The sequence below is a fragment of the Salminus brasiliensis genome, chromosome 15 (genome assembly GCF_030463535.1).
Source record: "Salminus brasiliensis chromosome 15, fSalBra1.hap2, whole genome shotgun sequence".
NCBI classification, from domain to species: domain Eukaryota; kingdom Metazoa; phylum Chordata; class Actinopteri; order Characiformes; family Bryconidae; genus Salminus; species Salminus brasiliensis.
The window spans coordinates 2,676,880-2,691,456 of record NC_132892.1 but is presented as its reverse complement, the minus strand read 5'-3'; the positions used below and the strand labels follow the sequence as shown (position 1 = coordinate 2,691,456).

The window sequence follows — 14,577 nt, the reverse complement described above, 5'->3', positions numbered from 1 at the left end:
GAGGTTATTTATTGTATTTATTTATGTAATTATTTGGTGGGATGAAGACAGGAAAATGGAATGGGTAATAGTTATCTCATTTTTTCTGACCAGACAAGTTCTTTTTGGAAGGAAAACACGACCCTGAAGTGACCATATTACATACACACATGGACAAATTTGAGTGGTATCCCTCGGTTCATGAAAGAAAAACCCACAATGGTCACAGAAATTGACCTTAACTTGAATCTGACAAAAGTAATAATAAATAAAAATTAACCAATGAAAATCTTACATTGCTTTTTAACCATGCTTCAACAGAATTATTTAAAAAAAAAAACTCATGAAACAGGCCTGGACAGAAATGATGGTACCCTTAACTTAATATTTTGTTGCACAACCTTTTGAGGCAATCACTGCAATCAAATGATTCCTGTAACTGTCAATGAGACTTCTGCACCTCTCAGCAGGTATTTTGGCCCACTCCTCATGAGCAAACTGCTCCAGTTGTCTCAGGTCTGAAGGGTGCCTTTTCCAGACGGCATGTTTCAGCTCCTTCCAAAGATGCTCAATAGGATTTAGGTCAGGGCTCATAGAAGGCCACTTCAGAATAGTCCAATGTTTTTCTCTTAGCCATTATTGGGTGTTTTTAGCTGTGTTTTGGGTCATTATCCCATGACCTGCGACTGAGACCAAGCTTTCTGACATTTCTCTCTAAAATCCCTTGATAGTCTTGAGATTTCATTGCACCCTGCACAGATTCAAGACACCCTGTGCCAGATGCAGCAAAGCAGCCCCAGAACATAACAGAGCCCCCTTCATTTTTGTCTCACCTGTCCATAGGACATTCTCCCAGAAGCTTTGGGGCTTGTCAACATGTCGTCTGGCTTTTTTATGATTTGTTTTCAACAATGAAGTCCATGAAGTCCACTTTGACTCAAATAACGGTGGATGGTGCGATCTGACACTGATGTTCCTTAAGCTTGAAGTTCACCTTTAATCTCTTTAGAAGTTTTTCTGGGCTCTTTTGTTATCATTCGTATTTTCCATCTCTTTGATTTGTCATAAATTTTCCTTCTGCAGCCACGTCCAGGGAGGTTGGCTACAGTCCCATGGATCTTAAATTTTTGAATAATATGTGCAGCTGTAGATCACAGGAACATCAAGCTGCTTGGAGATGGTCTTATAACCTTTACATTTAACATGCTTGTCTATAATTTTCTTTCTAATCTCCTGAGACAACTCTTTCCTTCGCTTCCTCGGGTCCATGTTGAGTGTGGTACACACCATGTCACCAAACAGCACAGTGACTACCTGTAGCCCTATATATAGGCCCACTGACTGATTACAAGATTGTAGACACTGTGATGCTAATTAGTGGACACACCTTGATTTAACATGTTCCTTTGGCCACATTTTTTTGCAGGGGTACCATCATTTTTGTCCAGGTCTGTTTAATTAGTTTACTTTTTTAAATAATTCTGTTGAAGCATGGTTCAAAATCAATGTCGGATTTTCATTGGTTAATTTTCATAGATTTTTTTTTAATTTTACTTTTGTCAGATTCAATTTATTCCTGTGACCATTGAGGGTTTTTTCTTTCATTAACCGAGGGGTACCAACAATTTTGTCCAGGTGTGTATGTTAAATAAAGAAAGTTTGTGCTTCCTGAGTCTGATTGTGAATCTTTTACTATGCTCATCATGTTAGTGATGTTTGTGTTGTTGCGTTTGACCCTTTTCAGGCAAGACTTCACAGAAATGCAAATGTCCACCGACACACTGATGCTGGGGGCTGGAGATCTCCAGCATGATCGTCCAGTAAGTGACATCCTACAAAGAGTCTCAGAGAAACACAAAGCCAGTATGAAGAACAGGTACGAGAGCTTATTTGAGGGATTCAAAACTCAGGAGAATAAAATTCTTCTGAACAGGATTTACACTCAGCTCTACATCATAGAGGGAGAGACTGAAGGAGTGAATGAAGAACATGAGGTTCTACAGATGGAGAAAACTTCTAGGAAACCGCAATTAGACGACACTCCCATCAGCTGCAATGCCATATTTGAACCCTCACTCGAGCCTCACAGAAGAGAGAAAGGACCAAAGCTCAGGACTGTGCTGACTAAAGGCATCGCTGGCATTGGGAAAACTGTGTCTGTGCACAAGTTCATTCTGGACTGGGCTGAAGGAGAAGCCAATCAGGATGTAGATTTCATGTTTGTGCTTCCATTCCGAGAGCTGAACCTGATCAAAGACCATCAATACAGTCTTCATAGACTTCTGTGTGACTTCCACCCTGAGGTCAAAGACCTGCACCCGAAGATCTATGACCAGTGCAAAGTCGTGTTCATCTTTGATGGCCTGGATGAAAGCAGAATTCCACTGAACTTTTCACACTGTGAGAAAGTATCTGACATAACGATGACCTCATCAGTGGATGTGTTGATGACGAACCTCATCAAAGGAGATCTGCTTCTCTCCGCTCTTATCTGGATCACCTCCCGTCCAGCAGCAGCCAATCAGATTCCTTCTCAGTACATCAACCGTGTGACAGAAATTCAGGGATTCAACGACTCACAGAAGGAGGAGTACTTCAGGAAGAGGATCAGTGACCAAGAACAAGCCACCAGTATCATCTCACACGTCAGGACGATAAGGAGCCTCCACATCATGTGCCACATTCCAGTCTTCTGTTGGATCTCAGCCACTGTGCTTCAGCGAATCCTGAAAGAAGGTAATACAGAAATCCCTAAAACTCTCACTGAAATGTACTCACACTTCCTGTGCACCCAGACAGTCATGAAGAGTGAGAAGTACAGGGGAGAAGACCAGAGAGATCCAAAGGAAGTGCTGGAGTCAAACAGAAAGATGCTTCTGAAGCTATCTGCTCTGGCGTTCAGACAGCTGATGAAGGGCAATGTGATGTTCTATGAAGAGGACCTGAGAGAGAGCGGCATTGATGTCACCGAGGCCTCTGTGTACTCTGGCCTTTGCACTGAGATCTTTAGGGAGGAATGTGTGCTTTACCAGAGGAAGGTCTACTGCTTTGTGCATCTGAGCTTTCAGGAGTTCCTGGCTGCTCTTCATGTGTTTCACTGCTATGTGAGCAAGAACATGGAGGAACTGCAGTTTTTGAATCCTAGGGGCACAAAGTGGTCTGACAGTGTTTCATTGGAAGAGCTGCTAAGAGGAGCTGTGCGTAAAGCCATAAAGAGTGGGACTGGACACCTGGACCTATTCCTCCGTTTCCTGCTGGGCATTTCACTAGAGTCCAGTCAGCAGCTCTTACAAGACCTTCTGACACAAACAGTGAGCAGCTCAGAGAGCATCAAAAAAACAGTCGAGTACATCAAACGCATCATACAATCAGAAGATCCCCCAACTGACAGATCGATTAATCTGTTCCTCTGTTTGGCTGAAATGAACGACCACTCTTTATCCAGAAAAATCCAAGATTATCTACAGTTAAAGAAAAACTTAAAAAATCGCCTCTCCACTGGAGAGTGTTCGGCATTAGCCTACGTGCTCCTGATCTCAGAGAAGGTGCTGGATGAGTTGAACCTGAAGATTTACAACACCTACGAGAAGGGCTATAGGAGATTGATTCCAGCTGTGAAGAACTGCAGAAAGGCTGTGTGAGTGTTATATCTATGTATATTAAGAGCAGTGTACACTGATGGGCGGGGCAAATGGTTACATGGTGATGTAAAGAAGTCATCATTGGACCTACAGGTGGCTCTCACCACAGCTGATGTTAAAGTACTGTCCGAAAGAAGTCAAACAAGTCTGATTTTCATGGGAGGAGAGCAAGGAGGAAACCCTTGCTGTCAAAAGATCATCAGGGCAGGACTTAAGATTCATCTGCCTGAAACACACTGTTCCAGATGTCCTGGTCTAGATCTGAAATCAAGCTTGTTTGGTGTCTTTCTGGTGCTGTACTTTGACTTCAGCTGTGGTGAGAGTTACCTGCTGCCATGATGACCTTTTAGGACTGTTGGAGGCTTCTATCCTCATCTTGAGGTTCTGCTCTTGGGCTGAACTTGCTAGGACGGTCTGATCTGACCATGTTGGTCTGCTGTTCCACTTGATTTAGTGTTGTAAATGATTTAGTGGACAGTGGAACCTCCTCTGCATCTCCAACCTTCTTTCTGAAGGTCTCAGAGAGATCTTTGGATCTGGCCATGGACTCCTCCAGAATAATCCTCTCCAACCATGTTCTGATCCTCTGCAGCTGATGTCCGTGGATTTTAAGGGATGGCGTTGGTCAAAAGCCAATCTGCACCAAGAGCCTTTCGAACTTCAAGTACAGCTTAGCGCGACCAGCCATCCCTTAAGATCCACGGAAGACAAGACTTCGAAACCCAGACTGAAGACCCACCTCTTTCGAGAGTACTTGGGCGAATAGTAGAGTACTAGGGTCTCCATAGATTAAAAAATCAGAGGGATCCTTGAATTTTGAGTCTATTTAGGCTAAGGTTTAAGCTGAAGTTATTCTTGAGTAAACATTATTATGGATAAGAGCGTCCTTCTAAATGCCATAAATGTAAACGTTCTGCAGCTGCTTCTAATTCTACACATTTAAAGGAGTAATAAATGTGGGGGGGAGTTTTGAACTTTTTTCCTCACTGAAAACTTTCTAAATTTTTATTCATTCCATTTTATAAATGATGATTAAAGATGTTTTTTTTCAGGTGTGTGTGATTAGTTAGATTACTGTTACATACATCCAACCTGAACTGCACTACGTGTTGTATTTACTTTGTCTTGTAGACTATCTGGCTGTAAACTCAACATGAACTCCTGTGAAACTCTCTGCTCTGCTCTGAAATCAGTGAACTCACCACTGAGAGAACTGGACCTCAGTAACACTGAACTGCAGGATTCAGGGCTGAAGCTGATCTGTGATGGGCTGAAGAGTTCCAACTGTAAACTGGAGATACTCAGGTGAGTTTTCTATGAATTGATTCTCTGAATGGAAAAGTTAAGCTGTGAAGACTGTAAATGTTAACTGTTAAATGTAGAATATTCTGAAGGTTCGGAACAAGTGGCTTCAGCTAAAAGTCAAATACATTCCCTTGTTTTCTTTACAAGGCCTATCCCCCAAATACAGGCATGCAGTTGGCAATTAAGCCAGCTTGAGATGAGGCTGATACACTTAACCCATTTAAAACTATTGAAAGTAAATATTTTTGGTTTGCAGACTGGCATCGAGTAATCTTGGGGAACAGTCTTGTGAAAATTTGGGATCAGCTTTACAACTGATTAACTCCTCCCTGAAAGAGCTGGACCTCAGTAATAGTGACCTGCAGGATTCAGGGGTGGAGCTTCTCTCTGCTGGACTGAGGAGTTCACACTGTAAACTGGAGACACTTAGGTGAGATTTCAGTGAAATCCTTTACAAAATTCAGTACTCCAAAACATCTCCAAAACATTCCCTGGTGGAGGGGTAAGAGAGAGGTAACATGCACAAACCTTTCAGAATTTTAAAATAATTATTTATACTAATATGTCTGATTTTTTTTATGCATTTAAATGAACGTTTTGCTCAAAATTCTATTTTTTCACTTAGTCAAAATTTCACTTAGTAAAATTAGTAAAAACACAAACAGCAAAATAAGCCTACTGTTTTTACACTCCAGTCACTTCTTACTGACTCTCTCCTGTTTGTAATTAATGTTAGTCTTCCCAATAAGCCACAATTTGTTTGATGTTCTGCAGTTTTGTTGTTGGACCGCACGACGTTGTTGAGATATGTATTCTCTTTTGTTCAGACTGGCTTCATGTAATATTGGAGAACAGTCTTGTGAAAATTTGGGATCAGCTTTACAATCAGAAAACTCCTCCCTGAAAGAGCTGGACCTCAGTAACAATGACCTGCAGGATTCAGGGGTGGAGCTGCTCTCTGCTGGACTGAAGAGTTCACACTGTAAACTGGAGACACTCAGGTAAGACCCATGATGATCAGTGCTTAACCATCATGTTGCTGTTGGAAGCTGTTGGAATCTCCTCTCCTTTCCAATGTGCTGCTCCTGAGTTTTTTTTTGCGCAACAGTCTCTAGAGCAGAGGTCCTCGATAGATGTACTGAGGTCTAGGTTCAGACCCAAAAACTGCCCTAACTGCACCTAGATCCATAACCGATAAAGCAAGGTGTGTCCACTAATTTGCATCACAGATCTCTACAATCTTGTAATCAGTCAGTGGGCCTATATATAAGGCTACAGGTAGTCACTGTGCTGTTTGGTGACATGGTGTGTACCACATTCAACATGGACCAGAGGAAGTGAAGGAAAGAGTTCAGGAGTCTCAGGATTTTAGAAAGAAAATTATAGACAAGCATGTTAAAGGTAAAGGTTATAAGATCATCTCCAAGCAGCGTGATGTTCCTGTGACTACGGTTGCACATATTCTTCAGAAACTTAAGATCCATGGGACTGTAGCCAACCTCACTGGATGTGGCCACAGGAGAAAAATTGATGACAAATCAAAGAGACGGAAAATACGAATGGTAAGAAAAGAGCCCAGAAAAACTTCTAAAGAGATTAAAGGTGAACTTCAAGCTCAAGGAACATCAGTGTCAGATCGCACCATCCATCGTTGTTTGAGTCAAAGTGGACTTCATGGGAGACGACCAAGGAGGACACCATTGTTGAAAACAAATCATAAAAAAGCCAGACTGGAATTTGCCAAACTACATATTGACAAGCCCCAAAGCTTCTGGGAGAATGTCCCATGGACAGATGAGACAAAAATTAACTTGATCACAGATGGAAAAATGAAGCATATCAAGAAACTGTGAAACATGGAGGAGGCTCTGTTATGTTCTGGGGCTGCTTTACTGCATCTGGCACAGGGTGTCTTGAATCTGTACAGGGTACAATGAAATCTCAAGACTATCAAGGGATTCTAAAGAGAAATGTGCTGCCCAGTGTCAGAAAGCTTGGTCTCTGTCGCAGGTCATGGGTCTTACAACAGGATAATGACCCAAAACACACAGCTAGAAACACCCCAGAATGGATAAGAGGAAAACACTTGACTATTCTGAAGTGGCCTTCTATTAGCCCATGAGGAGTGGGCCAAAATACTTGCTGAGAGTACTATGAGATCATGGCGATTATTAAAAAAGCAGTGATACGAAACCCTAGTTATTAAGCACTTTATTTTAAGATGCAGTTTTTTAAAGCGTCCTATTCTTTTATATTTTAAAGGTATTCATAATTGGTCCAGTTCAGTGTGGAAACTGACAAATAAATAAACAAATAAATATCGTTGAAATGTACTGAATTGTCTGATCTGTCAGGCTACTTTCATGTAATCTTGGGGAACAGTCCTGTGAAAATTTGGGATCAGCTTTACAACTGATTAACTCCTCCCTGAAAGAGCTGGACCTCAGTAATAATGACCTGCAGGATTCAGGAGTGGAGCTGCTCTCTGCTGGACTGAGTTCACACTGTAAACTGGAGACACTCAGGTGAGAGTTCAGTGAATTCACTTCTGATATTTAGCACAATGTGTTTTTTTGTTTGTTGTTTTTTTAATCTGAACACTTGATATTTAAGCTTAACTCAACTGCTGGTGGTTCATTACTACATTACTGCAGTGCACTCTATTCCAGTTACTTGGACTAAGGTTTAGTATAGAAGAATATTAAAATATTAAAATTAAGTATAAAACAATATTAAAAACGGCACAAATGTACAGATATAAGAAAGACGTGCCTTCAAGGAGAAGTAAACTTTAGCTAGCTACATTAAATTTAGGGCGTTTAGCAGATGCTCTTATCCAGAGCCACTTACAGAAGAGCTTCACTGTTGTATGAATTTAAATATGGTTGAGCTACAAACATTTGAGACTACTAGTGAACATGCTTCTATTTCATTTGCATAAAACCTTTTTATGCAAATTAAATGGTTTGATCAGAGCTACCTTGAAGTCTTCTGAATGGTTACTGCAGAGAGGTTCTAACACAGCAATGTTTTCCTGTATGGATCTCCCACTTTTGTCCTCCTTGTCTGCAGACTCTCTGGCTGCTTGGTCACAGAGGAAGGCTGTTCTTCTCTGGCTTCAGCTCTGAGGTCAAAGCCCTCTCACCTAAAAGAACTGGATCTGACCTACAACCACCCAGGAGAGTCAGGAGTGAATCTGCTCTCTGCCAGACTGAAGGATCCACACTGCAGTCTGGAGACACTCAGGTATCTACAGCTTGGTGTATGTGTGTACTGGAGTGCGTTATTGAACAACTGGAAACTGTAGTCATCTTCTCCACAGTGTATTGATCCTGCAGGGCTGATTCTGCAGTAATAGCATCAAAGATCAAAGATCCTCTAATCTTAGACTCTACTAAACACAAGTCAATATGGAGACCACAGTACTCTTCTTTTCGCCTGAGTACTCTCAGAAGAGGAGGGTCTTCAGTCTGGGTTTGAGGACAGCGAGTGTTGGACTCTGCTGTTCGGACACCCAGGGGAAGTTCGTTCCACCACTTCGGTGCAGGACAGAAAAAAGGCTGGACGCTCGTCTTCCGTGGATCTTAAAGGATGGCGGGTCGAGCCGAGCCGTACTTGAAGCTGGAAGGCCTCTTGGTGCAGATCAGCTTTTGACCATCAGCATCAAGTACGAAGGGGCTGGCTGGTCCAGTCTTGGCTTTGTAGGCCAGAGTCAGGGGTCTGAGTCTTCAACTTAGAAACGTTGAAGGCGACCCGACCCGTGCTGCTGTGTTCTGGATAAACTGCAGGGGTCTGATGGTGCGCAGAGGGAGACCAGCCAGAAGAGAGCTGCAGTGGTCAGCACCTGGGCGACTCTCTAGTGAGGAAGGGTCGAATTCTCCGGATGTTGTACAGGAGGAATCTGCATGACCGAGTCAGATTTGCAACGTTATATATATATATATAAATATTATTATTATATTGTGCCGTATATGTGCTGCGATTGGCTGGGCAGTACTAGGGGTGCGCTGAAAGCGAGTGTTGTGATTGGCTCAGTTCATCAGTAGTCCACATCATATCTAAAAGGCATCAGCTGCTGCTTTCTTCCGAGAAAAGTAGGAAAGGGTGAGGAGGAGAAGCAAAAGTTTCTGCACGCTGCCTTATATTAGTGTGACCAAGCCCCTTTTTCTTCTTCTATGGTGTTAAACTTGCATTTCTGGTGGTGCTGCCATCTACTGGACGTTTATTGAATAAATGTGGACTATTCTAAGACTAAGCTAAGCCTGAATGGTCAGTCTCTGGTGTGTGCCTGTGAGTGAGAGATTATGACCATTTCTAAATGAATATGAACCTGACGTTCACGGTTTACACTCCTCTCTCTTACTTTAGGGTGGACCATGCAGGAGAGGTCAGGATGAAACATGGACCGAAAAAATGTAAGTGTGCTGTATTCAGTGGGTTACCCGTGGTGTGGTAAGTTCTCACCTGTCCTCTCTCCTCCTGCGTTCAGACGCCTGTGACCTCACACTGGACCCGAACACAGCTCACACACGCCTCTCTCTGAGTGAGGGGAACAGGAAGGCGGTGTGCGGCGAGAAGCATCAGCCGTATCCAGACCATCCCGAGAGGTTTGAGGTCTTTGAGCAGGTCCTCAGTAGAGAGCATCTGGCTGGACGCTGTTACTTTGAGGCCGAGTGGAGCGGACCGGATGTTCTGATGGCAGTGACGTCAGACATCAGGAGGAAAGGAGTGAATGAGGACTGTGGGTTTGGGCGTAACGATACGTCCTGGAGTCTGATCTGCTCTGAAAACGGTTACTCCATTTTGCACAACATGAAGAGCACGGCCGTAGCTGCCCTTCCCTCGCACGCTAAGAGAGTAGGAGTGTATGTGGACTGTCTGGCCGGTACTCTGTCCTTCTACAGCGTCTCCTCCGACACACACACCCTCACACACTTACACACCTTCAACACCACGTTCACTGAACCCCTCTATGCTGGGTTTAGGGTTTGGAGTGGTTCTTCAGTGTGTGTGTGTTCTGTATGAGGTAGAAAAGCCTCGGTCCAAAAAGGTATCGGCCAATCTGATCCAATCTACAGCCCCACAGTTTAGATCAGACGAGCTGCTGACATAATCAGACATTCTGGACTGATTGATTTAGTTTAGTCAAGACTTTTCTTAAAACGACTGTTTTATAGTGTCTAATATCTTATAATCCAATCAGCCAATCAGCTCCCAGCTCCTTTACAACACTGCAGTCTAATCACTTCCTGTGTCTGTATGTAAGGTGTGTAGTGGTACACACTCTGGACTGGTATCTGTGGTTGTTTACTGGTGTCTACTGGTGTGTAATAACTGGTTTATAGTGAGTGAATGTGCTGTGTGTGTGATTGGGTTTGTATAGCGTATGTGTGTGTTAGCATTAGCGTTAGCATTAGCCTCCACTCGGTAAGAAAGGCGAGCGAGTTTTATAAAGGGTCAGATATTAGGGTCTGTTTTCAGGTTCCGCTGTAAAATAGCTCCACACTGCAGAACCTCAACTCCTTTATTTACCTTCTGGGGACGTCCACACTGCTGCTGCTGCAGTCGGCTGGGGATAATGTCCGTTAATGGCGCTGTGAGGACACCAGATGGCGCTCTGAACACCGTGGTTAAAACAAAGACTCGAAACTGGATTGGGATTAAAACAGCCAGTTCCCGATCCATTAAAATATGCCTGGATCCACTGGATCGGACAGGGACATCCCTAGTCAGATGTATCAGGGCGGTTATTTATCTTTATTCAAAATATTATCTTGACATTGAATATTGTTTTGTTCATTACAAATAAAACCTAACCTAAAAACTGAATGTATAAAAAATGATGTACATTGTATAATTCTCATATTGGATTGCCAGCAGTTGAGACTGGATTTGAGGATTCCTGCCATGGAGAACGGTGGTTTAACATCACCCCTGATGGACCCAGTAAAGGCTTGGGACCACAAGGTTGCTCATTCGATCACTTGGTCTGGTAGGTCTTCAGGTAGGAGGTGGCAGCCCATCTCTCTGGGTGTATGTTACCAACCCCACTTCACTAAATGTGATTGTACAGGTAATCCAATGGGTTACTATATTAGAGTAAGGTAATCTGAGTACCTGCCGTTACTTTTTGATGTCTTTGATCGTTTACACCATACAAACCACACCACACCATCCATTAAGGATCTACAGGTGCAGGCCAGAAGTTGCCGTAAAGACTCAGGCATTGGCTGGAGTAGATCAGGCTCTGTTGCGTCATTAGTAACATGCTGTAGTTACCACATATACACAGCAGGGTGCGCTGTGGCGCAACAGTTGATTGCACCCAGGAGCTGCTTTGAGTAAGTCAGTGTACTCCACCTTTCAGCTGCAGCACACATTTACTAAGCTACTGCATCACAGGTAAGGAATACCACAGATACTGAGCAATTCACAGCAGCTACTGAATAATTCATAGTAGATAATGAAGAATTATCAGTTATGGAATAATAGGCCATAAACTTAAAACTCAAAAATAAGGCCAGAGGCCAAAAGGTCAGTACATTAGATGTGGTGATGTTGTCTTTAAAGGGTGATGTTTTTTTAACCTACCCCTCAGTTCTACAGTGGTACAGAGGTTATGGTGCTCTACTGCCACACGCAATGCTGCCTATGTCCAGCAGATGGCAGCCATACCCTGGTTTTGAAGAAGCCTAGAGCACAAAAACGAAGCTTTTTTAAATATATGACTATATATGAATTAAAAAATAATGCATTGTATGTTTTCAGATCATTAAACAATCAGCACCTATTTTAATTTAATATAAGATATATATATATACACACACACACATTTAATATAATATATATACACACACACACATAAATGTAGTGTATATAAATTCCTACCTTAATGTACATATGTAAAAAAGTATATATATATATACGGCATATATATGTACAAAATGTCAAAACTAAAAATATATGTATTTTATGGAATATATAAGAATAGGAATAGCTTTAGACACAGAGAGACATGTATATATGCATATGTATATGTGTAAAGCTATTCCCATACATTATATATATTTTATTAGATTTCAACATATACACAAAATATATTTAGTGTATTTTATTTGTATTTTTATTTATATACTTTTTTTTACATATATATGTAGTGTATATATTTTTGATTTGACTTTTTTACATTTATAAATAGTATATATATCTATTTGTTTGTTCAACATATACGCAGTATATAATTATGAATGCAACTTTTTTACATATATGTAGTATATATTTTTTATTGGGTTTTTTAATACATATGCGTAGTAAAAATGTATTGTTTATATGGCCTTTTTTTTTTTTTTACATATATATAGTATGTCAATCAGTCCCTTTTTCACAGGTGTATAAACTCCAGCCTCTAGTCCTGCAGTCTGTCTTTCTTCCACACATCAGTGAAAGAACGGGAGGTTCTGAAGAGCTCCCTGAACTCCAGCGTGGTTCTGTATGTAATAGGAGACACCGCTGCACCAACAACAACAAGTCAGCTGGTGAAATTTAGACCTTCCCTCCTAGATCTTCCTCCATCAGCTGTGAGTGGTGTTATTATTGAACAGTGGAAGAGTTTAGGAGGAACAGCTCACAGAGAGCAGCTCAGCCACCGAGTGTCTGTCAGACCACGTAAAGTTACAGAGCGGGGTCAGGGCCGAGTGCTGAGCTCAGAGCAGAGTGGATCAGACATTTCTGATTTTTTATTTATTATTAAGCTTTATTCATTATGACCTTCATTAGCACATACCTGCAGGTCCGGTATGTAAAAATCACTAATAATCAGAATTTGAGTGTTCAACTCCGGGGCTTATTATTTATTATTATGTCCTAATGAAGCTCATAATGGAGACAGTCTAATGCATATCAAATAAATTATTTAAAAAAAACGTCAAATTCAGGGTTTAATGAGCTCAGAATTTAATAACCCCCCAATCCCAGTACCTTACAGTCAAATCTGACCCATCTACTGATAAGTGGTTCTGTTGGAAAGGACGTGGACATGTTCAGCTCCTTCATTTTCTTCCATAACAGTGGAAATCTGGAATTGGGGTGTAAGAACAGCATGGTTAAGCCAACCTTCAGCTTGGCTCGGCTGTGCCGACAGGAAAGCAGAAGGAGGAGTATGTAGTATTCCGGTCACACAGGACCCCTCAGCTACAGGACTAATTTAATTAGGGCTGAGAAGAATCCGGCCCATTGTCTTGATGAGTTTAGGTTTAAACAGACTTGATACACTCCGTCAGACCCCATTAGAAAAACAGCAGTGAGCTGGAATGAGAGAGAGAGAGAGAGAGAGAGAGAGACAGAGAGAGAGAGAGAGACTGAGCTGTTGTCACCTTCCTCATTCAGCCTCATTTGGATTTTCCATATGCAAAGATAACTCGAAAGGGAAAGTTTGTGAAAGAACTTTAACGAAAGTTAAATGATTTCTAAGGTGTGTGTGTGTGTGTGTGTGTGAGAGAGAGAGTATAGACTGAGGTATGTGCAGTGTGTGGACTGTGTGTGGGGTGTGCATTGTGTGCAGGGTGTTGAGTGTGTGGTGTTTGGAGTGAATGTGATGTATAGACTGACCTTAGTGTCCACAAACTTTTAGACAAATTGTGGGGTGCCAACATTTCTGCCTGAAAGATTATTCTATACATTGGGCTAATAGAGATGTGTCCACAAACTTTTAGCCAAATCCTGGGAACGTCTAGAAGATTTGGGCCAGTGGAGGCTCAGCAGTTAGAGCACCCAGCTGTTGATGACAGGGTTGTGGGTTCAGAACCCAGGCCAGTGGTGGCTCAGCAGTTAGTGCACCCAGCTGTTGATGACAGGGTTGTGGGTTCAGAACCCAGGCCAGTGGTGGCTCAGCAGTTAGTGCACCCAGCTGTTGATGACAGGGTTGTGGGTTCAGAACCCAGGCCAGTGGTGGCTCAGCAGTTAGTGCACCCAGCTGTTGATGACAGGGTTGTGGGTTCAGAACCCAGGCCAGTGGTGGCTCAGCAGTTAGTGCACCGACCTATGAATAAAAGTGTTATGGGTTCAGAACCCAGGCCAGTGGTGGCTCAGCAGTTAAAGCACCCAGCTGTTAATAACAGGGTTGTGGGTTCAGAACCCAGGCCAGTGGTGGCTCAGCAGTTAATGCACCGACCTATTGATAAAAGGGTTATGGGTTCAGAACCCAGGCCAGTGGTGGCTCAGCAGTTAAAGCACCCAGCTGTTAATAACAGGGTTGTGGGTTCAGAACCCAGGCCAGTGGTGGCTCAGCAGTTAGTGCACCGACCTATTGATAAAAGGGCTATGGGTTCAGAACCCAGGCCAGTGGTAGTGCAGAGATTAGAGCCCCCAGCTATTAATGACAGTGTGGTGGCTCAGCAGTTAGAGCACCGACCTACTGATGACAGGGTTGTGGGTTTGATACCTAGAGCAGTGCTGGCTTAGTGGTGGCTCAACGGTAAGAGCACTGACCTAGTGATGACAAGGTTGTGGGTTCAGAACCCGGGGCCAGTGGTAGCGCAGAGATTAGAGCCCCAAGCTATTAATGACAGGGTTGTGGGTTCGATACCCAAGCTGCTGCTGTTGGGCCCTTGAGCGAGGTCTAATTTCATCTGTGCCCAACAGTAATGGTTGTTTT

General features: G+C 42.7%; 1 protein-coding gene across 1 annotated transcript; it reads left to right on the top strand.

Annotated features, from left to right (window-relative positions):
- Positions 1-1,829: 1,829 nt before the first annotated feature.
- LOC140535323 (NLR family CARD domain-containing protein 3-like) lies at positions 1,830-9,950 on the top strand. The gene is made up of 7 exons (XM_072656608.1): positions 1,830-3,616; positions 5,182-5,355; positions 5,753-5,926; positions 7,280-7,450; positions 7,998-8,171; positions 9,294-9,340; positions 9,415-9,950. Exons 1-7 carry the CDS (start codon positions 1,845-1,847, stop codon positions 9,948-9,950), a joined length of 3,048 nt encoding a protein of 1,015 aa, XP_072512709.1. The 5' UTR covers positions 1,830-1,844.
- Positions 9,951-14,577: the final 4,627 nt, after the last annotated feature.